The following is a 14,179-nucleotide window of genomic DNA, read 5'->3' as shown; positions in this document are numbered from 1 at the left end:
TATTTACATTTTGCTTGTCTATTCTATTATTTAAAAACTTGTGAAAATTATGGCGACTTCTATATTTATCCGTACCCAGTACCAGTTAAAATAATCACAGTTTGGTAACTTTATAATCCAAAGTTTATAAAATTCAAACTTCCTCTGGTAGTTTTAATTCAAATCGGGTCAGTAGTTTTTGCATTAAAACTGTACGTAAACAAAGAGTAACAAAATATCGGTTGTATGGAGTTGATATAATTTACAAAAATGTACTGTCATATGTATGTCATATGTATAAAAAAACAACATAAATATTATAATAAAACTGCCAAAGATTTGATGCTTTATTTTATGACAGATAAATATGACGCAATTAAAAGGATTTTGGGAATTTTATGTAGAACGCTAAAATATGAAAACGTGATTTATAACATAGGATATTTATTTATAGCAACACGTAGAAATTGAGTGAAACAGAATTTCGATCCATTACTAATATTATTACTAAAAATTGTAAAACAAGTACAAAGTACATATTAAAATTACCTGTTCATCAGAAGGAGGAACGACCCCGATGCCTTTTAATATTTGTTGAAAGAACTTATTCTCCATAGCCTCAACAGACTCACTAGATATAGGAACGAGTGGTACACCTTCTGCTGTAGGGTCGTATCCTTCAGCTTCCTGATCCAATGCAACCTCTTCTAGATTTTCAGCCAACCATTTTAGACCGTCTGTTAACCCTGTTAATATTTAGTAAAGATTTTTTATAGGTTGGTATTAAATTCTCAATCATTACAAATTTTTATGACATTTTTATATTACAGTAAAGAAATTATATTTTACCACTATCCACAGCTTCCACCAATAATTTCGCAATTTCATTAGCACTGAGTTGAGGAACATTAATTTTTTTATTATTTTTTGCAGACTCCCTATATTTCTTTGGAGCTTTGTTAGGCGCCTTTCTTTTGATTGGTTTTGGAGATGATCTCTTGTCGTCTTCATTATCAGATTGATCTGAAGAATCTGCTCCGGACGAACTGTCTATACATTAAATAGTAATTACACAATAAATAGTTGAAACCAAATTAATAATAATTTTGCATTGACAAAAATATTAAGTAAAATTGTAAATTTCGGCAATTTTATTCGATAGTAGTACAGCAAAATTATGCAAGAATAATAAATTCGAATTGCATAGAAATATGAATGCAGTGGTTGGTTTGGCGCCGTTCTGTTATGCGCTACCATGCTTTACTATTGTTTAGTTACTTACCATTTGATTTATCGTCATCTGTGCCTGAGCTTTTAACTTTAGATTTCTTTTGCCTCTTTTTACGGCATTCTTTCTTGTCCTGGATAATGCCTAATTGTAATAATCGATCAACATAGCTTCGCTTTTGTCGTTTTTTTGGCATGCGAGAAATTATCACACTCATTGGATCTGAAAATTATTTTGTGTTCCATTATATTAATTAATCTGTCTATAAACTTGAGTGATAACAAATACTTCATCGTGAAATCACATTACGTGCAATTTAACGTAACAAGTCCCAAATTAACTAAATTTATTGCCCAATAAAAACGTTTATTCGGTTTTTGATAGAATTATTCATTGATATTATGTATTTCTGAGAATAGAATACAGCAGTCCCTCGATGGTGTGATTCCCTATACATTTAGCGTATAACACTATAAGCTTTATACAATGTTTTGCACAGTGCACTATAGTGATAAAATTACACTTATAACTTACCATCTATTTCTTTACATTCATCCCAAAGGTCTCTAAGCTGCTGATCCTCTTCTTCACTGAACTCTTTAGGAACTCTCCCTTTGGCCATTTCTTTGTTGCTACGCTTAGTAGGAGCTTTGAAAATAAGCCCAAGTTCCTTTAACTTGGATATCACACCGCGTCGTGTACGTGTTTGGTCGATTAGGTTCTCCAAAATCCAGTCGATTACATCTAACACGCATTAACATAGATTAATGACATCCTTTTATACAAATTATTAACGACGCAAGCCAAGGTTTATATTTATTAAGGCTGTTAAAAATAACGATGACGGGATAAAATTGTAAAATTTTATTTATTAACTTATCGAGAGGTCTCCTCGATTATCTAACATCAGCACGTTACTAATTTACAGAATTACGGACTAAGTTTGTCTTCTATTAGTAAATTTTAAAGTTTTTAATGTAATCGACTCAATAAGGCGTAAGCTACTGAATAATAAATTTACTTTTATCATCCTAGATCACAATGGTATTGGATTATACATAATTTATGTTGAATCCTAATTGAATATAGTTAAATATTTTAATCAAAATTTCTCTAATTTTCCATAAAGTTTTAAAGATAAATATAATATTCCTCTTATTTCATGTCTTTTCATCATTAACAGAATCTTCATAAAAAGAAGTTTAAAATTTAATTCTTACCAACCTTGATTAGTCTCCGGATTCGTTTGGTTTTCCATATACAATCTTCGTAGTTCCTCCTCTTGTTCCTCGCTCCACGCCCCTCTTCCGGGCTTGTCCCTGTCACATCAATAAGTTTATATTACCCCTGCAATTAATCATAGTTCCCCAACGAACACCCAGGCTTCAAACAAGATAGAACTAATGTGAAGTGACGTGCGAGTGTTCGCTACAACGAACTTTGTTATTACGTGTATTTGTGACTATAGATGTCAAAAAGTAATGTACATATATCAATCAATTATTGTTATCTACATGTGTTTAAATATTTAAGATAAGTAATTTTCCGTGATTTCATTAACCCTTTTAGGTCCCACTAGTGGGAACGGATTCTTATAGGGAGAGAAGCCTACTATAATTGTGCTAACTAAATAAATAAACACAGCGTTTTATATTTCGAGATTTCTTTCTCTAGCAACAATGTACTCGAAATGTGTTTTCTTTGCTTAGTCGGCTTTTACGTCTTATGGGGATAAAAAGGAGTGGTGACATATTGTATTCTACACCGTTGCTACACGTAAGTCCCGTGGTTTTGCTACACAAACCATTGTATCCTTTTCTCGTGGGAATTTACGGAAATTTCTTCTTAGTACAATCCTAACGTTATGTATAAGAACATTCGTGCAATGTTTCACTTTCTGCGTTTATCGATCGGTCCTTGAAATCTGATATTTGAAGTCATAGTGAGTGTAATATTGTTGTAACTGAATAGATAAAAATATTAGTCGGATATAATATTAAAAATTCTATACTTGGTAAATCTGTGTGCCATAGTGTAGTCCATTACCACACTATAGTTCTGTAAAATCGAACTGTGTAATTTCTATTATAGCCGCCGCATTGGCTTAGCAAAAAATATACAAAAATATACGTCAAATGTAGCTGGTTCTAATATTGGAAATAATGTACTTAATTGAGGAAAAGCTTGTAAGTAAACATAAGAACGAAAAATTCAGAATTTTACTAAAAAGGTGAGAAAAAGCGCTCTTGTACACGTTCATAATTTTGATAAAAATAAGAATAAGCATTTAAAAAATTTTACTTAATTATATGGAACAAAGACTAGAGAACGCGGCCATTTTTTTGTTTAACATAATGATATATATTATTTTAAATTAACTAGTTTAAGAAAAATATAAAAGTATTAGGATTATGTGAAACATACAATACAATTAATTTACTCAGTTTATTGGCAAAACAATTATTACTGTAATTGCGTCATTTATGTCACTTCACATACGTTCGATAAATATAAAGGTGAAATTCAACTGTGAAACAATTTTTTGTTTTCTTACTAATAATAATTTAATTTTTAATACAATATATTAGTAATTAATCAATATATTGAGAATAAAGAAATTTTTAGATGTCAATATATTGTCCGAAAGATACAGCTCAATGTGTTAATATAGTAGTATTACTGTACTCAAAACTATGGATAAATAGAAAACACAGTCGTGACTGTCGAAATTGAGTGGCGGTAATATTTCAACACTCACATCACAAAATACATATTAATGGGCACATTAGATCTCTTATGTATTTTCTTTATTCTGAGTAATGCATTGAATTAAGCCACTCCTTGTGTATGAGGATAATAAATGAATATATTATATTAACAAACGATATTACTTACTTTTGGTCAATGTAAAGATCATATCCGTGTTGTACTTCGTTTGCGTCCTTACTGTTTTTCCAAAAAAGCAATTCTATGAATACTTTATTATTTTTGGCAGCCACTTCCGTGAATTTTCTTAAAATGAATATCGCAAACTTCTCCATTTCCTGTAGATTGAACAGCGTGGTTGTGGGAGATCGGGATATAAAATTGTTATCAGATGAAACGGAAAAATAAAATTATATGGAGGAAAAGAATCAGTAAATATTCAATGCCTCAGTTATTTGCAAACACTATTTGAACAATTCAAAAGAGATGATCTATAGGATATTATGAAGTCAAATTTTACTTTTAATAGCATTAAAAAAGATTTATTGATAACATTAATAACAAGTAAAATCTTATTAAGATGTGAAAGTAAATTTATTTGTTATCCCTTGGCACCTTAAAGACTCAATTAATCGTCATGAAATTTGGCACATCGCTGATTAAAACGAGTTTATATTAATATTGTCAAATACCTTAAATTGTTCTAAAGGATTCTCTAAGATCCTTTGAAAAGTTAAAAATAGTGTGGCCTGAAACATCATGGAAGGCCTCTGGCAGTCCCACGCGATACGATGGAGCATTTTAACAATACAGTGATTTGTATGCGGCAAATTCTTATCATAACCCTCCAATAAATAAACACACGCGCTAACTATCCGTGGGTGACAAAACCTGTGAAAGGTAATAATTAAAATAATGAAGTTGTTAATATGCCCTTCCACATTGAATTCCAATATGTACGATGGAATGTGGACATAAAGAGCATTACGTTTATCGGAACACTAAAACTATTCCGTTTTATAGTCATTAGAATATTTAATATTATTTTATTTTTTAGTTGCTAATCTTCATAATCTTTATTATACTGTCAATCATATAGAAAAAAAAACCTGCTAAATTTACTGAAGACAAATATGATGTTGTCATATTTTTCAAATTGAATAACAAAATTTTTGTAATTTCAAGATTACTGCAATAAAAAAATATTTATATAATGAATTAGGACAAAAAAAATATGAAGAAAAAATAGAAATGAGCACTATCATTTGAAATATGATAGTGTTCTAATTTAGAAATCACTCCAATATAGCATACGTATTATCCTTTATTAATAATTTAATTATAAGTATCTTATAATTATACATGCATTAGCAAATGTTAAAAGTACCTTGACACAAAATCTTGAAAATTGAAATCGGTTTCTACTATTGTTGTTGATTTTTCTTCTTCCTCTTCATCTAAAAGTATGATAAGGTATTTAGAAATATAAAAATACTTAAACATGTAAATAAAGGAATAAGTTTATGAGAACTTACCTTCCTCGTCATAGTCCGAGTTTTCTTGTGTGTCATTTTCATCAACGACATCTAAAATAAAAAAAAAGTCGATTCAAATAATATTAATGTTTTGGTTAATATGGATTCTTATTTATGATTTTTTACAACCTACCGTTATTTTCCACTCCTAAGTCAGTGTTGTAAATGGTTTCTAACATCTCAAGTTCCTCGTCCTCTGGTATACCGTTGACGCCAAATATACCTTCTTCGGGCCAAACTTCCCTATATAGTATATATAAAAATATTACAATTAATTGTAACCATAATCTGTAATATAAGTGAAAAAAAAAAAAAAATTAACAAGATATTACCTCGCGGCTCTGAACATTCCGACGACATCTTCGAATTTATGACTGCGCATCAGTTTTTGTATGTTTTTCATGCAGTCTTCTCTGTATAAAAAATAATAAATAAATAAAATAAAAGTGTAGAATAAAACTAAGTTAGTGCGTTGTTTGTTCTTTCCAAAAACAGATAATGATTTAATCCTAATAGATATTACAAATTTTATAATAAATTTTCCCCTTCCTTTCTCGTGGGTGTCGTAAGAGGCGACTAAAGGAATTAATGGTAGAGGGTTGGGCAACAGCATTCCTCTTAAAACATCATCAAAGCCTAACTGTGGTTGCCAACCCGCCTGCCAAGTGTGGCAATTACTTGCAAACCCTCCTATAGAGCTGATATGACGATAATGATAAATTTTAGGGTTAAATTCAGAATAATGTTTTCAAACAAAAAGGATAACGTAATTAGTACTACAGTTATAAAAAATAAGTGTTTTCTTAAGAAAATAACCAGTTGTTTTTCTTAGTAATTTGACATTAATTCATAGAATTTTATATTTATGTACACTATTGGTTAGTGTAATAATGCAGCATGTTATATTTTTCTAAATTTAACATGTAATCCTAACTAGGATTATAAATTTATCAGAAAAACAGAATGCACATTTATTAAAATTGACTCCGAGAATCTTTTCCGTAGTTATGGATTTGGTCGCTAATTGAGAAATTTACATACAATTAAACTTTTATTAGATGTAAATAAAAGCACAGATAATATAAAACCATACTAAATAAAAGTAAAATGGAAAAACCTGATTTTATAACAAATTGTCTATGAATAGCGGAGAACTTACTTCTGTTGGTCTATAGGCACATCAGAGGCGGCGTCGAAGGGAGCGGCGAGGTGTTCGGTTCCGGAGCTCAATACGGCCGCGAGCTGCGCGCGAATTTCCTCCCATGGTGGTATCTCTGGTTCCGGATTCTTAGTTTTCTGGGATTGCGATTTGTTGGATTTCTTTTCTGCGCAGTGCATAGTTATAATTAAAAAAAAAAAAAATCTCTTAATTGAAAGGACTTTGATAAATCAGACACGTAAGCGATTAGCTTTATTATTGTTTACCTTTTTAATACATACAGAAGTTATTTAGAAACGACATCAAAAATAAGGGTAATTATTATTATTAGTTTGACATTTTTGTGTTTATTTTTTATTAAAATGGATTACTCTTATATTTTATCAAATTAGTTAAGTCGATTATGTATTTGGAAGAACAAAAAAAAAAATTATTACGAGTATAATGGCTCTATTATATATTATTTTATGAAGATTGATGTCAATTTTATAACTGCCTACGTCGAGTCAGTTAATAAGTAACACAGTAAAAATAGGTAAAAGGTTAAACCCAACTATCACAAGGGGTCCTATTCAATTAAGTAAATTATACATAAGAAGATAATTTTACAAACGCAAGACTACTTAATTTTGTTAATATTATGTGAAAATCTGAAAGTGAGTTTGTTTTTTTGTTATCTACTGGCACTTTAAGAAAGAAAGAAAAATATTTACTTGGCGCATAATAATAATAACAATTACAAACTAAAACATAAACAATTATAAATTTAAAGAAAAAGAAAATACAAAATAAGCTTACACCTAATTAGAAATTATGCGATCAAAATGGTCACCATGGTTTAACGGAAAACGTCACGAAACTTTGTACACATAGTTAGTAAATATACATAAATGGAGGACTCAGACTACTTTTTATTTTGGGCAATTAACTAATACCAGTCATGTATACGATGTCGCGAGTCGCGAAATTTACTAGCTTTTAGCTAGTAAATTTTTATTTATTACAAACTTTTTGTAACGATACTCCTTTATAATATTCTCAATAATGATTTGTGTGTTGTGTGAAAGATATAAACAATCATGTATTATGCTATACTTAACAGGTTTATAGCCGAACACAAAATGTTTCATTACGAAAGTTGAAAACGGGGCAAAAGCTTGTGGGGTCATGTATAAATATTATACAGACCACAAACGATAAAACAAAGGTGTTTAGCTGAAGTTAATTATCGTAGGTTGTTTCTAGACATGCAAAGTTGTTTTTGAGGTTTTACCTTAACAGTCGTTTCGAGTCTTAAAATAAACTTTCTTTGACGGATATCTTGTAAATTGTTTCAAGTAAATTGTGTTAATTTCCAAACTACCTTCCCTGTTACAGTACATTTGAGATTTTTTAGGTTTTCTCGGAACTACGGACAGAATATACGTAACCCGGTTTTTATATTCGGTTACGGAATCCTAAAATTTCAAATCCTTGTTTTCCTATATTTTGACTTATCGGGACGTAGATACAACAATTTTAATAGATTTTTTACGGAAAGATATTTTTCGGAACATCATTTATATGTTTTTTTATACAACTTAGAATGGCAAACAAGCTGACGGCCCACCTGATGGAAAGTGGTAACCGTCGCCAATAGACATGAACAGTACTGTGGACATAACAGAGTATACTGTTTCGCCCATAATACCCCACATGCGTTGCCATTCCTGAGGACTCAGGTGTTATTCCTCCGTACCCAGTAAATTCACGCCATATCCCACCCTTCAAATCGAAACACAGCATGCAAACACAACTGCTTTACGGTTGAAACACGAATGGGACAGAGGTACCCAAGCAATCGACTTTTGTATAAAGTCTCCCTCATATGTACTCTTAAATAAATAAGAAATGTTAGTTACCACGTGGTTACTACAAAAATTTACTAGAATAGAAACAATTATATATACTTTTGTGTTAATTTTTAATTCCAAGCTCAAAAGACCTTGTACTATGACTAAATTTTGATTGTTGTTGTACATGAAATTTATGTCGAATAAATGTACATTTGATAATTATTTTATACTACATAGGTGGCAAACAAGCATACAGCCAGTCCGATAGTAGAAGGTTACTGTAGTCTGAATCATTAGAGGTGTCATGTGCGCTTTTTCGACTCTGAATAATGGTCTCTTAATGAATAGATGTTGGAAAAATTAAAGTGAGTAGCAGGTATACTTAGTTTTTATATAAATTGATGTATATGCGATGTCTATGTCTATCTAGTTTATGTCAATTATAAATAATTAGGAAATTTACTCACTTTTTGATTTAGTTTTCTTTCGAACCTTTTTCTGGACAACTAATCCAGTTTTTTTACAATAGTGCTCCAGCATTTTCAAAAATAAATGTACTGTTTCCACTAAGTCCACCAAATAGGACCTAAAATTTTGATTAAATAATTAATTAACAATAACGACATACTATTGATATGTTATATTATTTGTGACATACCTTGGCATTTTGTTTTCATCATAATTTAAAAATGTACTAAGAATAAATTCTCTGTATTCCAAGACATAAAAAATATTACTCTTTAATACTTTTGCTGATTCCTTGACTGTTGAATCACTACTCTTTTCCATAGCTAGAAGAGTATTTAATAATTCTTTATAGGCTCTAAGTGCCAGGTGCAGTCGCCTAACCCATGTTGCAAATTTTTTCTTTTCCACTTTAATCATGTCGTAATATTTTTCCATTTGCTGCTGAACATAATGGAACATGGGAACCGACATGGTCTCACTAAAAATGCATAAAAACATTATTATAATTGTTCAATAAACACAACTCATAATTGTTTAACTAAACGATTAATACAAATACATTCATTTTAACACATGTATATACAACTTACTAAGTTACATGAAAAAATTTTAATATGAAAATTAAGTAGATGTTACAAACTTAAAAAAATTAAAATTAAAAAATAATGTAGTCTGTAGTAAAATAAATCTAGCAATGTATTTAATAATAAATATTCATCAAGCTAGTAAGTAATCCTTACATTTACTAAACATATATGAAGAATCCAAACCCAAATTGCAAACAAACAAACCTGACTAATCCAACTTGAAAATTGTGACCTCTATTAAATTCCATAAAAAATTTCACAGCCCATAAGTAATACGATTCATCGTTTTGCTGTGCTTTTGCCCTTACAAGAACATCTTTTACATAATGCATTAAGGGGTTGTATGAGCTGTTTAGGAATTCTATGCAAAATTCTTTTAAAAATAATCTGAAATGTAATAAAATAAAAACAAAACATTTTAAAATTCATTTTTAAATTTTAAATACGAAAGTTTCTAATGATGGATAAATGGATATATGTTTGTTACTCTCACTCTGTGTTCACACAATAATTACTGACCGGATTTGAATGAAATTTGGTACACAAGTAGGTTATGTACGTAATTTAGTATATAGTATATTTTTGTACTGATTCACGTGGTCAGGAATCGCGAGATACTGCTAGTAATAAATAGATTCAAATTTCGAATATTATGATTCGGAAGGATTCGAACTCGCATCTTCTAGCAATCTGCGGCGGGCGCATGGTTGTATTAAGATTTTGAATACATTAAAGCGGGGTTAAAATATATTCTAGCCTAATAATTTACAGCTCTTTAAAATCTGAAGGTCCAGGTTTACACGGCTATATGGCTGAATGTATTTTATTGAAATGGTTTGGGAGTACTGTTGGAATGTATTGAAAGAGGAAGGTTATTTTTTAAATAATAGAATAGTTTTGTACAGTATTTTATGTTAATTATATATAACAGTTTTAATTTTAATAAAATACACACCTTATGGCAAAAGCTGATCTTCTTTCTAAAATACCACTTTCCACTGGCCTCCTATTTTTTGGTTTCACTAGTTTAGATTTCTTACTACCGTTGAAATTTATGTTAGATATTTTATTCAGAGGCTTTAAACAAATCAGCTCATTGTCTGATATTGATTTCATATTCTGAACCACATAAGTTCCTCCAAAGCGGGAATGTCTAGGAAGTATAATTAAAGTATTTTATTATGTTTGTAATAAAAAGTATCATCACAACATCAAAATAAATTTATTTAAATTCTAGGTATGTGATCTATATATGAAGGATATATAGATCACATTTACAAATTTTTATACACACTTTCATACTCTATTTACTTTTAGAAGATGAATTAATATTATTCACCCACATTATTATATATATAAAAAATTGCTATGTAAAATGTTGTGTTCTAAGACTTTAAATCCACTAGTTTAAGTCGTGTAAGGTTAGTAAGTATAACTTTTTAAATGGATTTTGAAAATAAAATAGCCATATATACTAAAAAACCAGGAAAATGTAGACTATCAAATCTACAGTTTCATTGGACATTAGTTTAAAGAGGAGTTGGAATGAGAGTGAAGCTTTGTAAAGATCTATCTAAAAGTATATATGTCTTTTTTTGAAGTAGTCAGGCCCATCTGGGTAAATAATCTTAAATACGTCATAAGTCAATAAAATAGTCATGTTCACAAGAATCAGTTATGAGTTTATAAGTAATAATTATTTTAAAGTTATATGTCCTGAGTTATCATAGGAAGTTCAATTTTTTTTTGTAAATAATACTTATATATAGCCTATTTTACATAATTACATAGCTGATAATGTAGCTTTCTATAGGTGAAAGAAGTTTTAAGATCAGTTGAGCAGTTTTTGAGTTTATCCATTACAAACAAAAAATAAAATCTTTCCTTTTTATAATATTTAGTATAGATAATAATGGTAAATAATTTACTAAACTAGGTGTTATTTTGTAGAAGTTCATATGTATAGAACTAAATAATAGTAGTCAATTTTCGAGTGTTGGTAGTAGCACATATACTATTGGTAGTGGAATTAAACAAAATAATTGTAATATATTTAACATAATAATGGCAGTTGACATAGGCTTGTAAGGTAGTTGATGTTGTAAATGAATTCAATTAGCAATATAAGCTTAGAAATACTACCTAATTCTATTATGAAATATTTCCTTATTTACATTTAAAGAATCAAGAATGAGTTTATTTGATTATAATAAATGAATGTACAAATATTGTGTCCTAATAAACTCATATCTCATCTTTTATGCTATTTTTACTACTCTTTACCTGGTTGCTGAATACTGTTTAATCTTGTTCAGTTTATTTTTATTTTCGGCCATTCTTATTGAAAGTAGCTCTTGTTCATCTCTCAGTTTTTCATCAACACTCCTTTGCAAAGCAGCATCAGCTAAACTTGTTGGATTTTGCTCTCTCAACAAATGAGATATAATTTCAATGATATGCATAAAATACTGTTTTTCATTTTCAGATGACATATAAAGTAATATGTCAAGAATACCCGATTGATTCAAGGCCCAAAGAACCTAAAATATGGCTTTATCATAAAGTAAGTTAATTATGATAACCAGGCTCCCTAAACAAGCTCTCGTGTGCTTGCATGAGAAGAAACAAGATAGAAAACATCACTATCTCATTCTATCTCATAGAGTTACTAGTGATAATGATGCTATCTATAGATTTATGTCACTTTTTTAGAAAGGCTGGCTATAACAAAGAGCAGATAACAAATTAATTTTAATTTAATTATGAAGTTATCTATTTATATAAGAAATCATAATATTTAAATTTCTAATTAATGTCATATCATAATTTATATTGAAAATAAAAAAAAAATGTGCAGGTTACAATAATTGCAGTAAGATAATCCAAGGCATTTAAAAAAATTGTAATTGTAAAAAATGAAGAATCACCAGAGGTAATACAATGATATTGAAATTGGCTTAGAATATCACTATTATCAGTGATATCCTAAATTGATTTTGATATTGGTTCAAATAATTTAGAACAAATGTTTATAATGTGATTTTTTTTGTTTCTCAATACTAGACTATTAGCTTAACAATTAATGTAATGATGATGATAATAGCTACAGAAAATGTGACAATGACTTACTAAAAATATTAAGAAAATAGGAATTAAATTGTCAAAATATTTTATTTTATTAAAAAAAAAAAATCTGACCTGATCATGCACACTAGCATCATTCTCTGGTCTCTTTTCTCTATCAAGATCTGCAGGTACATGGAGCACATTTCTAATTAATATCAGAATCCTCTCAATAATTAATCCCGTATCCTCATCTCGTTCACTCCAATCCTAATTAAAAATATTTCATGTGATATATAATAAGTTTTGTTACCTTATGTTGATATAAATACTGAGAATAAACACTGATGATCAATTTTATAATGTTTATTCAGAGTATTTTTAAAAACAGAATTTATTTAGGATGAGTACTCAGTCTGGATACGGCAATTTAAAAATGGAAGAGTTGAGTTGTTTAGGTATTATACTAGGTTCTTTTACTTCCTATGGGTCTAAAGGTGATTTATAGAATAATATATATTGTAAAAAGACTTTAAATTCCAATATTATTATTAAATATAAGGTTTATTTATACTTACAATTTCTAATATTTTTGCTAGTTTTTTAGCAAAAACATTCCATGTTTCCACTTTTGTGAAAGCTTCCTCTTTGTACGACTGTAAGTGGGACAATATTTGCAAATAATTGTGTCTCGCTGTACGTTCAACAGGGACTTCTTCATGATACAGCAATAGAGCAGGATTTGTGAGGTTAACCAGAAGTCTGTGGAAGTCAGATTATGGGTTAATAGATTAAACTTTAATGAATAATAAATTTTATTTTTGAAATTTATTATGGATACAAATTGTAAATACCTTAATGTCACATCAAAAAGATCTGTATGCTTCCAATGGTCAATTAGCATTGGTAAAAGGTCAGTCTGTAAAACTTTTGTTTGACCGAAATGTCTGCGTATTTCGTGATCTTCACCATCACGACGTAAATATCTTATCAAATCTTTAACTGTATTAAGGGTAAAATCGTCAATAAGATATTTTCCTGTTCGTTTATCATAAGTACCCAATGCATTGCAAGTTGCAGATAATTCAGCAGATAGCAGCGAAGACATGTTACGTTTGTTTCACATTAAATTATTTAACACTTAAATTTTAAACTGGAAATTTATAATATTCAATAATAATGAACTTTAACAAAAAATAAACTTATAAAGACGAAAGACAATTATTTGACGTTTTTGATATATGTCAAAAAGCCCGCGTAAAAATCATAAACTATTCTATTTTTTTTACGACATAGGATAGAAAAAGAAAGTCTTTCATGTGTATAATAACTATAAATAAAATAAAAATAAATAAATAACTTTAGTCACAGACATAATAATAAAGCAAACTAAGCATGAGGTAGAGATACGCGACTTTACTAATCCGACTACTAATTATTTGACTGAGTAAATCATTGGAATTATTCGAGTGATTTTCAAATATTCCGATTACTAACTTTATTCACCGACTATTAATATCGTCCGAGTGTTAATATCATACAACTACTAATGTAATTCAATAGTAGTTGTTGATGTACAAATCGCCATGAACATAGACGATAGACCCTAAGAACAAGGA

The 14,179-nt window shown here is 29.4% G+C and overlaps 1 protein-coding gene across 3 annotated transcripts in view; it reads right to left on the bottom strand.

Annotated features, from left to right (window-relative positions):
• Nucleotides 1–13,953, bottom strand: part of LOC113515375 (protein timeless homolog) — a 43,390-nt gene extending 29,437 nt beyond the window's left edge. Inside the window, exons 1-20 of one of the 3 annotated variants that reach the window (XM_031911210.2) lie at nt 13,415–13,953; nt 13,139–13,322; nt 12,696–12,830; nt 11,781–12,037; nt 10,453–10,650; nt 9,702–9,884; nt 9,101–9,388; nt 8,910–9,028; nt 6,608–6,773; nt 5,781–5,861; nt 5,582–5,691; nt 5,449–5,499; nt 5,301–5,370; nt 4,606–4,804; nt 4,103–4,251; nt 2,432–2,526; nt 1,742–1,951; nt 1,262–1,429; nt 829–1,014; nt 529–725 (exon numbers count right to left, since the gene is read on the bottom strand). In XM_031911210.2, coding sequence (XP_031767070.2) covers nt 529–725; nt 829–1,014; nt 1,262–1,429; nt 1,742–1,951; nt 2,432–2,526; nt 4,103–4,251; nt 4,606–4,804; nt 5,301–5,370; nt 5,449–5,499; nt 5,582–5,691; nt 5,781–5,861; nt 6,608–6,773; nt 8,910–9,028; nt 9,101–9,388; nt 9,702–9,884; nt 10,453–10,650; nt 11,781–12,037; nt 12,696–12,830; nt 13,139–13,322; nt 13,415–13,668 — 3,300 coding nt within the window. In that variant the 5' untranslated portion in view covers nt 13,669–13,953. Of the gene's footprint in view, nt 1–528; nt 726–828; nt 1,030–1,261; nt 1,430–1,741; nt 1,952–2,431; nt 2,527–4,102; nt 4,252–4,605; nt 4,805–5,300; nt 5,371–5,448; nt 5,500–5,581; nt 5,692–5,780; nt 5,862–6,607; nt 6,774–8,909; nt 9,029–9,100; nt 9,389–9,701; nt 9,885–10,452; nt 10,651–11,780; nt 12,038–12,695; nt 12,831–13,138; nt 13,323–13,414 lie in introns of all 3 variants that reach the window. The other 2 variants (XM_052893283.1, XM_026899557.3) reach the window with 2 other exon arrangements.
• Nucleotides 13,954–14,179: the final 226 nt, after the last annotated feature.

Source organism: Galleria mellonella, unplaced genomic scaffold, assembly GCF_026898425.1.
Source record: "Galleria mellonella isolate WM207_F2 unplaced genomic scaffold, CSIRO_AGI_GalMel_v1 utg173, whole genome shotgun sequence".
NCBI lineage: Eukaryota > Metazoa > Arthropoda > Insecta > Lepidoptera > Pyralidae > Galleria > Galleria mellonella.
This window is presented reverse-complemented; position numbering and strand designations above follow the sequence as displayed.